Genomic DNA, 19,168 nt, shown 5'->3' with positions numbered 1-19,168 from the left:
TTTTATGGTGCCAGTCTGCACAGGGCAAAAGTAATTAAGTACAAATACTTTGTACTTTCGTTTACTGTACTTATAGAATATTTATGCATCTGATCTTTATTTGAGTATTTATTTTTCTGACAACTTTTTACTTTTACTCCCTACACTTACACCAATTTCTGTACTTTCTACTCCTTACATTTTCAAAACAGGCCCGTTACTTTACTTTTAATGCATTTGAGGGGAATTATTGATTATTTTATTTTGCATCGTTGTGCATCTCCTTCTCAAAATCAGGATTGATTTAAACCTAAATGGCTGGGATGATAACATGTAGAAACAATTCCTTGGTGTATCCATTAGTGCATAAATTGCATGACAGTTGTAACAAGATGAAAAACAACATAAAACTATTATAATACAACTTTTACACCTTTGAGTACATTAAAGAACCTGAACTTTTTCATTTTTACTAGAGTAAAGAAATTGTTTTTAACACTCTACTTCTACTTTCTTAAAGAATGTATGTACTTTTGCCACCACTGCAGATTTTTCAAACAAATATAGGCTAAACAAACTTAAGTTATTGCCCATATTACAACGCACTGAATTACTGGCAACTGTTACAACCAGAGGGTTTTTTTTGGTGTACTTGGCTTCTGTTCTTTTGTTTCTGGGAGCTCCCAATCAACTAACTCCTCCTATCCAATCAGTGGCACCTGATCCACCTATAAAACACCCTCCCCCCAGCTCCCACACTCTCTCTCAGCCAGCACACTCTGCAGTTGCAGAAACGCTCAACACCACTTTGTTTATTCTTTGCTTTTACTTACTTCATAGACATAAAATTTGGTTTAATTAACTTTGTTTTCTTTTTTGATGCAGATTCCCTTGAACCATGGATGTGACAGCAACAATATATGTCCCGTTCACAGGACCAGCTGTCTGTGTCAGACCTTGCAAAACTCCTACTTTAGACTAAACCTTTGAGTGTATATTTTCTATGAACTGGTGAATAAAGAAGGTGATTCCGGACACAGCCAAAGACAAATACTGTTTTAGTCACAGTGGAAGCAAATCTTTTCTTAAGTTGTAAACTGTATCATACTGTGACATTTTGGCAACAATTTCCAAGTGATATAATTCAAGCAGGCTTTTAGAAACACCTACAGTAACAAAAAAGCATACATTACACACCCACAGTTAATGCAGTAGTGAAGCTGTATGGCAGCGAAGACAGTGGCTGACATTCCTTCATCAGATACTGATAAATACTGATAAATGTGACCAAGTTAAGTCTGGTTTTCTTGCTGTAGTGCTTTTGTTTGGTAGGATGTAGAATTTCATATTTGTACTCAGAAAACAACAGTAAATTTACCAATTTTCCTATAGAGCTTAACAGTGACCACCCACTTTTTCAGTGTTTTTTGTACCTGAAGTGAATGTCCCATTCATCTACTCCATTAACATTTTATAAAAATCTTTCATAAAGTTTTAGCCTTTAACCAAATCAGGCAACTACAAGATGAATCATGACTATAAAACATTTGATTCAGAGAAAAAAAAGATTTGACAATGGATAAAAAGGCAAGGGTACAAGACTGTGTACATAATTATTTTACAAAGTACCAGGCACATAAACCACTGGGAATGATACTGCTTCTTCTTTAATTTGACTTTTGATATTATTATAGTTTATATTGTTAATAACAGTATTGCAATATGCTGTAATTTGTGTTGTGTGTTTGTGCATATAAATTACATTAACTGCTGCATAACATTATTTGTGTTTGTGGGGCAATAAATATATTCATGGTAACAGCAAGTTCCACCAAGCAGAAAAGTTGTGGTTATACTTTAGGATTGTAGGTAGGGTACTACTTTTCCAGGACATCGTGAATAAAAGATGTTTTTCTTAAAACAAGGTTAATATCATGGGGACTTTTACAATGTTTCACAATCTCATAGGTCGTGATAAATATATCTTAGATGGCTACAACATTATGACTAATAAATCCTATACTCAGAATATTATAGGATTTTCACTTCTGAAACCTCACTGTTGAGCTCTATTGCATTTGAATATTATCATTAAAAATAAGTTCTTCCTCCTGGCCTGCTGAACAAGTGTACTAGGACTGGAGTATGAAAAGCTCTGACCTATTGACCCCACTAGGCATGTGCTAAGACTGAACACAGCTCTATGAAGGTCATGAGACAGCAGAGATTAATCTGCGGATTTACTTCCCTTTTCAAGTCACTAATGAAGAAAAGCAACAAAGATGGAGTGTAGAACGAGTGTGGAAAACAGAGTAGTGTGCTGAAGCTGCAGAATTACTGAGTGGTTTAGTGGCTGCTGTAATAATACTTATGCTGGTTGTTAAGCCGCTCTGGGCGGGGGAAAAAGCCTCTCTGGTTGATCCTCTGCCCTCCACAGCCCCCAGATGCAAAGCTACAGGGAAGCACAGGCTGGCTACTACACCATCATCATCATCATCATCATCATCATCATCACCACACGTAGTCTCAGCAACTAAGCTAATGGCATTACAGTGGGTTTAGGAGGGTAGGCTCAACTGAGGACAGTACCATGCTGTGGTTCAGGGCTCATTTTCCAGCACTAACCTTGGCTTTTAAAACTGCCAAACCACAAAAATAGCATCATAACTGGTGGAATACAGTGTAATAGTGAGGCAGTTGGACACAAGTCCCAGTGTTTTCCAGGACACACCAGTTAGCCGGCTACAGTGAGGCCCAAACCTACTTAAATCAAGCCCTAAAACAGATGGTACAGTATTTGTATCTGTGTGTGTGTGTGTGTGTGTGTGTGTGTGTGTGTGTGTGTGTGTGTGTGTGTGTGTGTGTGTGTGTGTGTGTGTGTGTGTGTCTGTATTACCTTAATCTGCTGTCTGCGTAGCATTGCCAGTTCCCTCATGTCCCTGAAAGGCTGGAGCAGGTAGTGGTAGAGCTGAGTTGTTGCCTCCAGCAGCCCTCCATACACCTCATCCTCCTCGGGGTACACCTGCAGCAGCTCCACCATGCTGTCCATGGCTTTGTGTTTGTCCAACACCTGCGACAAAACATGTAGAGATTAGAAAAGAAAGATGTAGCTGGAGAGTTGGTACAGTAAGACATCCACAGGGGCATATTCCACTTCAATGTTCAGGGACAAGGCTAATGTTGTTTTATATTTTTATTATCCTCAATAAATCCTGTGAAAAAGACCAAAACAAATGTTTTCTTTCTATTTGTGGCATATAGCCCAAAGCCCACAGGTTCCTACTGAAGACTCTAAAAACTGAGTCAAGGATATATACTTCTATATTACTTTTTGTAATATGCTCTTATACAGCTGGGCACTGTTTTTTTTTTTTGTTTTTTTTTAAAGGTTATTTTTTTGGCATTTTTTTCTTGCCTTTTTATTGACAGTGTGGCTGAAGGTATGACAGGAAAGGGGGGGGTGAAGAGACAGGGGATGACATGCAGCAAATGAGCTGCAGGCGGGATTCGAACCAGCGGCCGCTGAAGAGGACTAACAGCCTCAATGCATGGTGCGCACGCCCTACCGACTGAGCTATAGGGGCGCCCCCTGGGCACTGTTTTTTAATCATCAATTCACTGTTTAAGTATTATTAAGCAAGAATGCATAATGTTCATTGGTTCCAGGTTCAAACATGCCAATTTGATGTTGTCCTCTATGATTGTAATCATTAATTATCAATATTTTTGGCTTTTGGGTTGCTGATTGAACAAAACAAGACATTGGAAACACAAATTTGAATCATATTAAAACGATTAAGAAAGTAATCAATATAAGTACATCTTATTTGTTGGAGAACATTTTCAGCTGCATATTTAGTGCTCTCATTTCCTGGGGTCACCAGATGGTTATGGGGAATAAAATTAAACAACATATTGTGGCAAGCCTCTTAGAATGAGAGACAGGAAGCAGCTCTCAGTGCTGTGTCAATCCTTTAATGATATTCAACACAGTGGCAAGAACTGAAAACCACAATAGCAACAGCAACATGGGTGAGGTCAAGAAATGTAAAACCCACTTTACAAATGGATAAAACTATAAACCAACACCAAAATGTCAGTTACCAACATAAACCACCATGTTCTGAAGATTGCAAACACCACCTCGATTATTCTTGGAGGTCACAACTCAAAAATGTTGAGAATCACTGCTCCAACAAGTATAAAGTGTATAGTTTATGTGGGATTGACTTAAAATAAATTAGATCATTTTTATGAATAATCATTAAAATGTTCTGGGTTTTTTTTAAGAATTTCTAGAGAACAATGTCGTCAGTGGCACATGGCTACTCACATAATACTTGTTCATAGGATAAATTTAGTGTTGTGGTTTTTTGTAGCACTTGTTGACAGTAAGAGAAATAAAGAATAGCCCAAATGATCCTTGAAACACTTTGAACTGTGTTTGACTAAATGAGATACTTTTGATATATTCTACAAAATATTGCCAGGTGTACAACAAAATAGCCTTTTGATATAAAAATGTTTGATGTTTTGCTAAATTCAGTGAAAAAAAACTGTTTTTCGTGTGTAATGTGTCTAATTCATGATTCAACCCAGTCTCTTTAATCTGTGTATAAATACCATTACTTTACACTTTGACTGCCCGTAGCACACATGCCAAAGTCTAATTTTGCATGCAGATGATAAGACAGTCATTTTCATTAACTATTGTAGAGGGCATATACATAGTCAGGTGACCGCTGTCATCAGGTGAACATCATTGATTTCTGATTTATTTATTTTTTTAATGGGAAGGATTGGTGGATCACCTGCAAAGAAAATTGGACTTGCATGTATGTGCACACAATTTCAAAGTCAAGTTATTTGTACACAGATCGAAGAGAATGGGCTGCATTATTACAATGAGTCCTAAACAAAAGTTCTTTCAAAGCTCAAGGAAGAAATCCAAGTCTAATCTATAAAAGAAAGACTGAAGAATGTGAGAGAGTGCAGGCACATGGGAGTGAGTGGTCAGGAATGATACTATAAAATATATTGTTTGAGTGTAGTACAATGAGAATAAAACAGCCCAAACTGTTGCTGATTCATACCATATGTCCTGCCATCCACAGACTGTTCATTGTTCGGGAGATAAACGTTATCAAAACAGCTATTGTACACACAAATACAATTCATCTCCCGGGTCGCAGAAACCCAGTAGCTCCAATTCATACAGTACAATACTTCTCCTTCACTTCTGCCTCAGATAATATTGAAATGTACCACCACCCAATCTTCATCCAAAGCGGTGAATAAAGTGCTCTTCTCTCTGCAAGGAGCTATAGATATGAATAGAGACTCTTATATTAACTCCAGGCTGCTTTTCCAAAGCCCTCCACGTTGGGGACTGGGGCAGACACTGCACGATTCAGCTCAAACACTGCTCCTACTGTTTACCTTGGGTCTGTGTCTCCCTGGTAACCACTGCCTTACCGTACACCGACCCCCTGCCCCTGCAGTCGCTACTGGCCAGGAAAACCCCGGGCTAAATGAGTTGACTCCTCCTGCCTGAGTACGAGCAAGGCAAAGCAACAGTGTTCATGTGCGATTTTAACTTTTAAAATGCAAAACTTTGATTCATTAAATACATGAGTGACACAGGAATTACATTTTCTACTTCCTTTGAAGACAGAGCTGTTTCTTTATAATGCAACATTCTCATTTCCTGCTGTAACTGTATTTACATATTCAAATCTATCTGTTGATGGTGAAATGCAAGAAACCAGAGGGGCCTGTAAGTGCTTGGTTTGTGATGAGCCTGCACTTCAAAAGCAGCAGGATGACGTGTCTTAATTAGACACAAAAAACAATTAGTTGCATCATTTATTTGCCAGTCAACAAGAAATTAATCTGCAGCTTTTTAAAATTTCTTTAGCGATCTTGCAACCAAAAATGCCAAACATTCCCTAATCCTAGCTTTCCAACTGTGAGTATTTTCTGTTTTTTTCATTGTACACTGAATAACTTTGGGTTTTGGACTGTTGGTTAGACAAAAATAAGCAATTTAATAAAGTCGCTTTGGGACTAGGAAATTGTGAAATTATTAACTGATAATGAAGATAACTGCTCATTGCAGCCCTAACTTTAACTTTTGGTTGATATTGCCTTGAGTAATGTTGAGTGCTTGCAGGGTCAGGATAGCTAAAACAAATGCAACCTACAAAAAGATTATTTATTGACTTTTGGTGAAGTTATGTTCATCATCTTACAAAATTCTGTTATCAATTCTGTTGAATGTTGTCATGATATTACTGGAAACAAAATAGCACTATTTAGCTTAGCTGAGCTCTCCTGGCAATCCAAAATGCTCAAGAGTCTCCAAGTATTTTCACACCTATAGTTGGTCTGAATCAGTTGATGAGGTTGTAAACTCTGCGCAAAAATCTACAAACTACAAATCACACAGGTGTTCACTCTGCTTGTTGGGCAGATGTGTCTGGAGCAAGAGCAAAGCTGGAAGTTGCTCATAATTGTAATAATCTGGGCAACATACCAGGCAGACCTATACTAGCAGAATGCACTTGGAAGAAACGCCTTCAAAATATTAAACTGCTTCACCTTTGGCAAAGAAGATGTGTTGCTTTCAGACGGCTGAGTGGAAGAATGATTTAGCTCTACCTTGTGGAGCACACCTGGTAGTTGAGTCGGATCACGTTCCCACCAAACAGCTCCTTGTCCCAACAGTCAAGAGTGGTTGTTCTGGGCCACAACCAAGTGCAATTACTGTGTTCACACCTGCCTAAGTGAATCCCACCAACGGGAAAATTAATCAGAGTCCAATATAACTGGACTAACAGAGCAGGTGTGAAGACGCCCAGAAGCACCATCCAAGCCCAATGATATACTCTTTTCACATGACTGATTTTTTTATTTTTATTTTGTTTTTTTTAATCCCTTTGTTTTCTTGTATGTTTTGTAACTCTGTTTTTCATGGCTTCAAGTCTGCATGATGTACCTTTAACAGCAGTAAATGTAGTCTTATATCTTATCTTAAACTTACATATTTAAAATTTTTGTTGTTGATAAATCACCAATTACATTCATTTCTGTTTTCTCCATAGAAACATACTGAACAAATATAAGAAAACTGGCTGAACTACAGGGTGACTGTCAAATTAAATTTTTCCACTTTTCAAACTTATTTGAAAAGTAGATTTCATATGCCAAATTTAGCTGTTAAGTGTACACAAAGCACTCCAGAGTGCCACGAGTACATAACTATAGAATGTTCACAGTGATATGAGCTGTAGTACAGCCACTCCAGCCCTATCATCAGGACTAACTCTTCCAGTTTGTCTGTGCTAAATCTGCTCCGTCTTGCTGGAGGACTTTTCTCTCTGCCTTTTAATTGAACTATCTCACAGGAGGAACACGCCTCGACTGTGATCTGAGCAGACACTCTATTTAATAGCTCTTTCAAGGAACTGAGTGCTATTTAGGAGCCGTAAAATGCAAAATGAGTCTAAAAGGGAATACCAGTTATCTTTTCCGGCAAATAGCACTAAATGGTGATGTACTTTGCAGAGCTGCCACCATCCATCTTATCCAAGAAGACAGATAAAAATTCTTTAAACATGGTACAAGTGGGTAACAGAAGATAAAAATACTACCTGCATAGCTGAATGTGAATCATGTCAACAAACTAAAGCCAAAATGTTGTCCCACAAAGCTCAAGTATTGCAGGCTAATCCCACAGTGGCATCAGTGTGTAACATGCACATTCACCACGACAAACACAAACTGTGGGCACAAACACACACAAACGCCAAAATGAACCCATAATAACAAAGTGGGAAGCCTAAGAAGTCGCTCAGAAAGGACACAGAGAATTTCAATTACTTTACACTTTTATAGCAAACCCGCCATTATCTGTGACTCAAAGACACCACACTTGGCAGAAAGACTTGATGAAAACTTAGTTTTCTGACACTGCTGACTCAGGATTAAACCCACGCACCTAGATACTGAAATTACTGTGCTAATCTTCTCCATCAGAGAAAAAGGACTTTGTATGAGATAAATAAAAAATAAGCATTTATTCATATGGTGTAATGCTACTATTTTACATTCTCAGTGTATTCTGAGAATGTAAAAATACAGCCACTATGTATTTGTATGACTGAGATATTGCATGACTGATATTACACACAAATGATACTGATTAATCTACTATTTAGATATTTGATCAATTACTTTGAGTCAAATGCCTGTAACAGCTTCTTATCTGTGTGTGTTTTCTGCTTTTCTCCATTTTATATTACTGCAAGTTGAATACCATTGTGTTTTGGATTTGAAGAATTCACCTTGGGCTGTGGTGATGGGCATTTTTCAGTTTTCTGTCATTTTGCAGACAAAATGATAAATCGAGAAAAGAAATGGAGCCATCATGAAAATAATTGTTACTTGCAGCTCTGCAGACACTTGTGTGGCCCACTGATTTTTCTGGCACCTGGAAGTTCCTCCATGTTCAGTACCAAACACTATAGCCGAGAGCATCTGCTTCAGTCATGCTGTTTAACTTGATCCATCTCTCGTTTCAAATCTAGTTAATGTTTGATCAGTTTTCACACGATTTACATCAGCATCACACATGAATAACTACGAAGAGCCCAGCAAAGCTATTAAAATGTAACTATTAGCTAACAACATGTCAGGTTTACTGTAGGCAACCTCTTAGCCCAATTCTGTTGAACAACAAGCCACAGACAAGGAAAAGATTTAAGTCTCTCTGGTCAATGATTGACAGATGCATGGCCTACATCTGTGGCGTGTTTTCCACCAGTCTTATCGCTTTGCATCTTTGGCCCAGTTATCACAAACAGAGTCAGGCTGCACCTTGTGATAAAGGGCACAGCAGTGATTCTTCAGCTGTTCTGTACACCCCAAATAACAAGGCAGGAGGTCCCAAAAATACCATCACCAGTAGAGGAGATGAGTACTAGACTCAGCACTGGGCTACAATACTGAAATTTGTTCTGCAGTCTGTACAAGAAAGTTCAACATACCCAGGATATCTTTTTTTAATGTGGCCTCACTAAACCCAAGCACAATCATGCTAAGCAGTCACACGACAGTGGTTATCAACTTAGTAAGTCAGCCCAGGGTTTCCCAATCCAGTGGTTAGGTGTTTGGCATAAGTTACCAAGGCAATGAACCTTGGTAAGAAGTGAACTACTGTCGTAACCCTGAAAAACCCAGGGTTAATCCTGAAGTTATCACGCTAGCCCCAAATCCTTCTTCCTAGTACAGGACCCTGGTGCCCTCTCTGCTAACGGGCACAATGCCAGCGAGCATCTTCAAGTAATGCTCTTCTTATACTTTCTTCTAATCACATAATATCTTAATCCCAGTCTGCACTCTCTTCTTCATAGAAGACAGTGTCATGGAAGAGCTGTATGGAGGATACAGTACATTAGCATTTTCATTATCTATTGATGAGCTGATTATTTACTGGGTAAATTGTTTGGTCTATAAAATATTGGAAAACAGTAAAAATCTGTTAAAATTTCTTTCTAATCTCTTTTTGATCTCAGTTGTTCCAAAGATATTCAGTGAACTCTCATGTATGACAAAGAAAAGCATCAAAGCTCATACCTGAAACTCATTAATAAGTTATCAAAATAGTTTTCTGTAAATTAATTTATTGAAATTCAATTAATTGTTTCCTCTCTACAGTTCATGATAATATTAAGTAGCTCAGAAAATAGTGAAACTTTCATTTTACTTTAATAGATGTAAAACATCAGTGTTATTTTCTTTCTACCTTAACATGTCGTTAACTTTAGACTACAGCCTTTTAAAAGCCGGGACTAGGTCAGCACTCTGTTTATAAGGATGGACTTGGTGGACAGGAAACACATGCAATTCAATAAAACTGTCCTGTGACAAATAAAACCTCTGTTGTGGTTTACACCAAGTCAGCGTGATGATTTTTGAGGCTTCGTGTTGCTCTGCATTGCATTATATTATGAAATGTTTTCAATTTTGTGTTCTACCATGTATGAAAACTGGTTGGAAGAAATATTGAAAACATTTCAGAAACAACTGCATATCATAAGACATGAGCACTCTTGTCTCTGTTGCTAATTATTGCTGCAACTAAGAGCCCATTTTTAAAGGCCACTATTAGGGCTGTGATGATGTGGATTTTTTCTCACCACAATGAAAAGGCAATGTATTCCTGCAGGTTGGCGGTTTACCTTTTATTGGACTTTATGGGAGGATGCTGTACTAAGGGCAGCGTGGCACCTTTATGGAAAAAGGCAGTGCATGATAGGTGTGCATAGCTTGTATGGTTGAGATAGTCAGGAAGAGTGAGAAGCAGAATGTCAGCGCTGCTAGTGGAGCAAAGGAAAAGGTTAGTGGTAAGTTGTCAGTCTGGAAATGTACAGTGCAGGTTACAGAGTGTCACTTAATTAATACTGCAGCTTCTCAGGCCGGAGGAACGTCTTGTCTGTTGTTTTCCAACTGCTGGAAAAGTGAAGGGGGTTAGCCCCGAACTAAGTTGGACAAGAAAGGCTAACATTAAGCTAATGCTAGCATTGTACCTTTACAACAACGGTTCCAGCACAATCGCATTGCTTTCAGATGCAATGTAATCCCGGCTTGAGTGGCAACTTCTTTTAAAATAAATCCATATCGATAAACCCAACACTGAACATCTTCCATGATTATTTATCCATTTTCCGTTGTTGGAAACAGTTGTTGTTGTTGTTATTGTGTTATTAGCCATTCACTGGCAATCCCAAGATATCTTGGGTTGAGTCTGTTGACCAATCAGAGGCTGTGTTTTTTTTTTATTTTTTAATCAAAAACCTGCACACAGTGCTGGTACAGAAAAGTCACTTAAGACAGTCTTGGTCTTGAGTGACCACTTAAGCCAATGTCTTTATAGCTTCCATACTTTCAATACTATCAAATGTTTGTATTGATTTGAAACAAATGCTATTGAAAAAGTACTGATACTTAAATACTTTTGATAATCTTAGATAGCACTGATCTCAAACACATTGCACAATGGAGTAGCATGAGATTGAACCTAGGAAAACAATATATGGTGATGACGGTAATGAGCCACAGTAGATATCACATGACCACAGTATTGTGTCACAGCCCTCGGGACTGTACATCCTCACATGCAGACATGTTACTTGACCTCAGTGGTTCCAGCTTCCAGATGGCATGAGATTGTTGTTCTTCATCCTATATGACAGTAAACTTTGAGCTTTGGACTATTTGGACAGTTTTGGTCAAACAAAACAAGACATTCAAGGACATCACCATGGACAACTATTTCTCATTCTTTGAAATCTAATCAGGGCTTAACAAGGATTGCCTGCTTATTACCATATTAAACTGAATATCTTTGGGTTTTGGACTGACAAAACAAGAACTTTAAAGACATCATCTTGGATTTTGAGAAACTGAGATGGCCATTTTTGTCACTATTTATAGACACCGCAGCCCTAGATTAAACACAACAGTTAACTTTAGTCTTTGTTTTTATTTTATAAGTGATAATAAGTAAAGGAATTTGTATTAGGGAAAGTAAAAAATGACTTTAGGCAAGTAGATTTCTTCCTAATGTTGAACCATGCAAATAGAAACAATTAATAATGAGTGGCTCAAAAAAAAAAAGTCAAGGTTAATCCATAGCCTAATGTATATAACAGTTAATTACAGCCCTAGTAGGTCATATCCTATGTGATGACCTGAGTGATTTTAATAAATCCAAGGGCAACAAAATGGGCAACATCTCCTTCGAAAGAAACAAGTGAGACATTCTGTCATTCAGTAATTTCTTCCTGGTTGGGCCAAGCCCTCACCCAGCTGTTTGTGCTTTGTGTGTCAATCAGTTGAAAGAAAACAACAGAGGTGAAAAATTTTGCCTGAGGCTTTGTCTCCTCTCAAACACAGACTGTGGTCATGACCATGATTTTCTTTAGACTTAACACTACTATCTGCAGTGCTCTAGTTGGATTTGTCACTCACGTCTAGTTGATAATATTTGGCATATTTCCTACAGACATGAATGAAGATATATTTGCTGAGATTAATCCATGTTTTCAGCTGTCTGGACTGAAACAATCTCAACAGCTGTGGTGACACTTCATTTCTGTAACTCCACCTCTAATTGTTCTCCTCTGTTTCTATGTAACTCCCCTCGAACTGCTCAGCCAACTGGAGAACTGGAGTGTGATGTCTGGCCAGAGCAGATCATATTACAGGCCAGTGAACGTGCAGCAACAGATGGTAGATCACAGGGGGGACAAAGGAAGAGGAGGAGAATGAGCCGACCATGAGGCACAATTATGTTCTGAAAACTACAAGCTTTTTGGAATCTCACCAGTCTGCGGTTGCCCTGTGCCTCTTGAAAAAATGCCTTTCCATGTTATAGAAGGCTGAGTTTAAAGAGACTTTTGTAAACTCACAAATCAAATACCAAAAGTTTCATATCCCACGTACATTTTAAAAAACATCACTCAAACTACAGTTATATAAAAGAAAGAAGTTAACTCACCTCTTGCATGCGTCTTTTGGCCCTCTCCAGAGCGTCTTCGTATCCTTTCTGCCTCAGCTCATTCAGGCTCTCGTAGTACTCCTCCGTGTCGTCTCCCTCGGTGAAAAGCACCTGTGAGAGGATCTTCCAGCCACAGGTGTCCAGGGCATGACCCAGATACACCTGCAGCTGGTAGCACAGGGCATCCGTCTCCCGCTGCGACACCCCAGGGGCTCCGAAAAGCACGGTCCACATGCTGGACTGTTCCTCGGGGAACAAAGGTAAACATGGCTCCAGGTCTGAGTTAACTGCGCACAGCTGGAGGTGAGCTGCCCTAAGGTCCTGGAAGGAGAACAGCCCAGCCCAGCTGAAGTCCTCACGGCCGCTGCTGCTCTCACTGTCCCCTGAGTCTGCATCATCCGGAGAGAGTGGGACATCTACGGGGTCCAGGATCTCGATATCTATTACCTTCGGTGTCACAATGTCCCAGGAGCCAAATGTGTGACTGATGCACTCTGGTGTCTTTGAACTGCCAACTTTTAAAGCCTTTGTAGTGGGTTTTCCTTTGATAAAATAAGATAAACTTTTATTAATCCCTGGAGGAAATTCGGGTGTCATAGCACATGAATGAAACACAGGAGAGCTACAAGTAAGAGTAGGAGTACAGGCAGGGATGGGTATCGAGAGTCATTTAACCGGAACCAGTCCCTGACTGGTCAGAACCGAAATATCGATAAGCGCCTGGACAAATTATATTGCTATCTGTATGTGACATTACATAAACAGCAAATGGGGTAAAGGGTCATTTATACTAAATGTTAGATACGCATACAGATGGAGCCTTCTGTCCGTGCTAGAGCTGCACTGACTAAACAATTATTAAATTAATCACCAGCTATTCTGATAATCAATTAATCAGTTTGTAATTTTTGAAGAAAACATGTTCAAATTCTTTGATTTCAGCTTCTTAAATGTAAATATCTTCTGGCTTATTTACTCTTCTATGAACATAATTTAACGATTAAACAACTCAGAAAATAATCATTAGATGCAGCTCAAGTCCGTTTTGTCTGTACTTCTGTACATTTTCTGAAAGCCTATGGATATGGATGAAACAGAGTAGTACCTCCAGTAGTTGTGGGGGCAGGATAGCCATAATGTGTGATGAAAAAGTTTTCTAAATCCAAACATATTAGAAATGATATTCATCATCAATTAGTTAGTGAAAAGAATTCTCAACATGTTGCAATGTGTTTCATGTATGCAAAGATCACTGTTGCAACCTCCTCCAGAGTCACCATGTTTGTTGCGGTAAGAAACTTTTAACTCTTCTTTTGGATAACTTTTGACTCTGAGCGAAGCCCTCTAATGGTCATATTGCTTTAACATCCAAGACAACATAAAGGATGTATAAATGAGGCTCAAACTATTTTAAAATGTGAGCTAACTTTTCTGATTTTAATGAAAATGCAGTTAAATGCAGTTACCTCAAGATACAGTTTATCTTATTAGAGCCAGACAGATATCAGCTTGCCAATACTGACCTAGCACAGCCATATCAGTCTATATCAGGATCTCAGTATATGTCAAACATAGATCTTTTTTAACAGAAGTTTTTTTTTTTCCAGTTTTATCGGCAACATTTTATTTATATTTAATCCTTTTTCTTAATGTGAGTTGTTTTATTCATTTTTTCTATATTTATTATTATGAAGGCAAAATTTCAGTGCCCTGATGTTATTTTGGATTTTATATTTAAAAAGAATATCAACCAATATTATCGATACAGGAGTGCTTTATCAGTTTCGGCCCCAAAAGTCCTGTATCACTCAGGCTCTACTTGTTATTCCTACACAATTATAATAATTGTGTAATCTTTGCATGTCATGTTATTATTTTTGTTAATATCAAATATTAATTTAAATTCAATATCAAATTAAGTATCTTTATGGATAAGCAGTATCAGTATTGATATCAATAAAATCATTACGATACCCATCCCTCAGTACAGAACAAACGTAAACAATAAGATTATAAATAGCTAAAAATAAAGTAACACACTGTGGAGCTGGCCATAGATATCTACGCTGGATCTCTGAATGACTGAACTGGTGAACAGGAATATGTACAGGTAGGGGAGACCAGGAGCAACTGTAACGCTTTTTACATTTTCCTTCATAACTCACAGGGTACTTGAAATACACTAGTCATCTTTTGATATAAGAAGCATATATGTGTGCACTAATTAATAATACAATTCATGCATTTTCACTAATAAAACGACAAGACTGCAATATTTAGATTTAATGCAAGGAGTCAGGGTGTTACAATAACCTCCTTGGTGGGGTCAATTGTAAGTAGTTAAGGGCAATTGCAACAGTGAAAAATAAGTTTTATTAATCAACTGTATCTCAAATAAAAGCACACATCAAAGTGTTATTGCTGCTGCAATATGTAAAGATTTTACTTTACTTTACTTAGATTTTACTTATTTTTTGTGTGCGTGGTTGAAATTCTCTGACTTCTGATTTTCTAACATGAGACTATGTCAACACAGACAAACAAAGGGCTGACAATGGGCCTTGTGGGTTAGATCTTACAGCCATGATAAAATATCTCATGCCGGCTAGCAATACCTGTATTAGCATAGTTTCTTCATGTTCTTTCTTATCCAATAACCTAGAAATAAAACTGGTGAAAGTTCAAATTCCCAATTATCTGGACTTCAAACAGTATAAGAAAAAAAACAGCATACTGTACATCCAAAATGTAACTTTCATACCTCAAAATATTTTTTTGTTGAAAAATTCTGTCAAGGTTAAATGAGGTCATGTCTAGAAGTAGCCCTACATTTGTGAAACTCCTGCACAGTCACACTTGATTCAGCACATGTCAATGTCACTTCTTTAGATTTAGTTGACTAATTATTTTCTTTTTTTTTTAAATGACATTTTCTGTTGCTGTTTTCAGTTGCAGTTTGGTTGGGTTTATGCACAAAAACTACTCTAGTAGGTTTAAGACCCCCTCAATCTTAGAAAGGCTTTCTAGCAATCACAAAGATGTGCTGACAAGGCAACAGGAACAAGACAATCACAGCACAGTAGGGCAGGACTAGTTCAAATAATAAATTTACAAATCTCTGATTCCTTTCTGGCCATGGCCAGCGAAATGATCCTGTTCCTGTTCCACAGGCAAAGTATACTACTGAGCATGTGCAGCATGTGTGGTTTTCAGTTTTCCCCTGTTACAGCTGTCCCTGGTCTCCCCTATCAATAACAATAAAGATGATATCATCCCTAAATACAGACCAAACCACGATAATAAAAATGTCATGACAATAACACTATAGAATATCAGCAATAATAAGAATGAGAAAATAAATAAAGATAAAGTAAAACACTGAGCAGCTGGGTCTCTGAATGAGTGACCTGGTGAACACAGGTACTTTGAGGACAGAGTGTGGTCCACTTTACCCGTCGCTTCGTTTTTCTTCTTCGTCTTCACGGGACTTTTTGTGTGTTTTTCTGCCACGGAGGCGCTGTCGAGGAGCGGTTCCAGAAACGCTGACCGTCTCTGCACGGTTCTGTTGTGGCAGGTTATGGCGAACTTTCCCTCGATGTCGTTCCAGGCCACGATGAAGACAAATTTATGCCTCTCTTTCTCGTCGAACACTTTGGGTCGGACGGACACCCATCCGGACTCCAAGTTATCCTCCATGGTGAATGACATGTCATCCAGCCAGTAAAAAAATAAAAAGATTAACGTTATCCAGATAAAAAAACCTCCTCTGATGTCGAGGCTAAAGGCTACAGCTAGCTAAAAGAGCTAACGTTATATTTGTCGTTAGCTAGAGCCAACAAACCGACGAGCTAAATGAAGAGGTGAAACAAAGGCGAGCAGCTGACGTCGTTAACGGTCCGATTTGAGCTGCAGACGTTAAAGAAGTTCACGCGCTCCTCGGACACAGCGGGGTAAACGAAGAAGAAAACTCGGCTTCATATTGGGGCAGATAACGTCGGTTGTCATGACACCTGTCCGTTTACCTGCCTGATGCTCGCGCTCTCCGCGTCGCTCTTTGTCCGCCGCTCGGAGACAGACAATGCGGTCCGTCGGTCGCGCGGCTCGCTCGGTGTCACGTGTGAGCTTGTGTTTACAAGCAGTCAAGGTGCGTGCGTGTTGTCAAATCCGGGGAGGGATTTAACTGGTGCACCCTTCCCCCCTCCACTATGGTGCGTTCAGGTTCTGTGATGACAATAGTACATCTTGAAAATGTCGTTTACTAAAATCTTTTTAACCAGTCACAATGTCATAATAGTTTTCAATGTGAAAACTGTTTTTTTTTTTTTTTATTTTACTGTTACCAAGCCAAAAAAGGTGCCTGCATTGGGCCATGTCGCTCAAACAACAAGTAAGAGGCATAAAACCACTACAAAGAGACTCAAAACAAGCAGAAAGTGGTGCGAAATGACCACACAGTTATGGAAACCCACATGAAAGACAGGCAAACTGACAATTAAGAAACATAAAACAAGAGCAACAAAGTGATGCACACAAACATAAAGAGATGCAAAATAACTACAACGAAATGCTAAATAACCACATAGTGATGCCACAAGGTGATGCAAAATGAAATCTAAGAAACACAAAACAATTACAAACTGAAGTGAAATGACCACAGTTGATACTGAAAACTTATTAAGTGATGAAAAATGTTTCACATTTTTGCTTAAAAAATGAAAAACTATTAACTGATTATTTAAACAGTCTGCAACAATTTTTCTTTTGATCAACTTATTGATCTGATCGATAAGGTGCAGCTCTACTCCAAAACAACCACAAAGTGACACAAAAAAGATGCAAAACAAATACATACAAAGGTAAAATGAGCCCTAAGTGCTGCAAAACCCCCAAATGTTTGTAGTCATTTTGTGTGTATTCCAGTCTGGGTCTCTTGCTCTTCTGTAGGAGGTGTCTGTGGGGGCTTTTACATATCTGTGTGACCTGGGGCCCATTGTTTGATCATCTGACCACGCTTATAAGTTATTTAGGGTTATTAATGGCAGCTATTTATTTATATTAATTCATGTTAGAACATTTTAAGTGATTTATTTGGCATTAAAGCATTACGCTGAATAAACTGTAATATTTATAATGTAGAAATGAATTATTGCTGAGAGCCAGGGTATTGAATTTCATTCTTGATACATTTCTGCTCATTTCCCCAGTTTTATAAATTTGCAGTCATACACAGATATGTTTTCCTGGGTAAAAATGTTTCAGGCTAATAAGAAAACAATAACCTTTGAAGCATATAGCGCTTCTGTTTTCCCATGAGCCCTGAAGGCAGCATAATCGTCCCTTTATTAGAGGACTTTATTAAATTAAACGACAGACTGGGACAGAAAATAAATCCACGTGACTTCATTTCCTCATTCCACAAATTAATGCTGTTAATCTAAATATTTGCCTTTCCACCATTCTCCGCTTGCTTTAAGTACATTTCGCTATTTCTGTGTCTGTCTCTCGCAGCCGTGCACGAGGAGCATAAACATCTGCACGTGGGCAAATCCATGACGCAAGCACGCAGAGAACGTGCCTACGTCTGGCTGCTGTATGGCAAGCTAACTGGGACAAAAGATATTTCATCACAAACAATTGTTTTGTTTTTGTTCCCCAACACTAACTTTATTCAACATCTTCATTAAGACTAAAAAGTCCCATTTTGTTCCCGATGAGAGGAAATGACCTGTTACCTCAGCGAAAATGCATTTATTTCTCATTTATAAATTATTAATGTGTTTTCATAACCTTACACTTGAGAGATCAGTGAGGTGCAACCCTTATTTACAGTTACGTCGAGGCAATTTTAAAAAGCAAACAAAAGGGGAACAAACAACAACAAAGAGATAAACTAACACAGAAAAGGTACTATCACAGTTAACTTATAACAAGCCATTTAAACTTTGAAATTAGGAAAGATGATTTGATAGATACGTTAAGATAATTCAAATATAAAATAAAATAAAGTTATGTGGAAAAAAGGCATAATTTAATGTGTAAATTAAAATGTAAAATAATATACAGTTTTGAAAAACTCAAAACTAAAACATTATGGTTGTTGCATGCATTCAAGGACATGGGTGTGTTTCAATTTCGGATCCCAAGATTTTTTATTTATTTATTTTTTTTATAATTGTTTTTTTTTTTTTTTTTTTTTTTTTTTTTTTAATGCAAGTCTCCTGAAAGAGAGAAACTCTCAGTTAGTTTTGGTATTATATTACAAAAAAAAAAAAAAAAAAAAAAAAAAATCTAATCACGTTTCCTGCCTTTGTATCTAGACTGCTGGTTACAGGTCTCATGAGTCAAACAGCATGCTGAAAGGTGACTTGGACAGATTTTAAATATGGCTCATTGGGTGAAGGTCATGCATTATTCCTATTAAAAGAAGTCTGCCAGTGGGGTAATACCACATCCTAACTGTTTCACATCACTTTGTCGATACAATACAGTCACTGAATAAACACAGGAAATCCCAATTCCCTTTGGACATCCAGTATAAAACACACTCTCACACTGAGATTCTTCATGAGGAGTTTTTGTCCTTTTGTCCACTAGAGGGGAGCAATAGTCAAGTGTCTGCCCAAGACA

The 19,168-nt window shown here is 38.1% G+C and overlaps 1 protein-coding gene across 1 annotated transcript in view; it reads right to left on the bottom strand.

The window, feature by feature from the left end:
- jmy (junction mediating and regulatory protein, p53 cofactor) overlaps window positions 1-16,680 on the bottom strand; it is a 33,075-nt gene extending 16,395 nt beyond the window's left edge. The window contains exons 1-3 of the mRNA XM_084746259.1: window positions 15,994-16,680; window positions 12,542-13,083; window positions 2,876-3,049 (exon numbers count right to left, since the gene is read on the bottom strand). Coding sequence (XP_084602385.1) covers window positions 2,876-3,049; window positions 12,542-13,083; window positions 15,994-16,249 — 972 coding nt within the window. The 5' untranslated portion in view covers window positions 16,250-16,680. The remainder of the gene's footprint in view (window positions 1-2,875; window positions 3,050-12,541; window positions 13,084-15,993) is intronic.
- Window positions 16,681-19,168: the final 2,488 nt, after the last annotated feature.

This window comes from Lutjanus erythropterus, chromosome 20 (genome assembly GCF_056507025.1).
Source record: "Lutjanus erythropterus isolate fLutEry1 chromosome 20, fLutEry1.hap2, whole genome shotgun sequence".
In the NCBI taxonomy this organism is placed as follows: domain Eukaryota; kingdom Metazoa; phylum Chordata; class Actinopteri; order Lutjaniformes; family Lutjanidae; genus Lutjanus; species Lutjanus erythropterus.
This window is presented reverse-complemented; position numbering and strand designations above follow the sequence as displayed.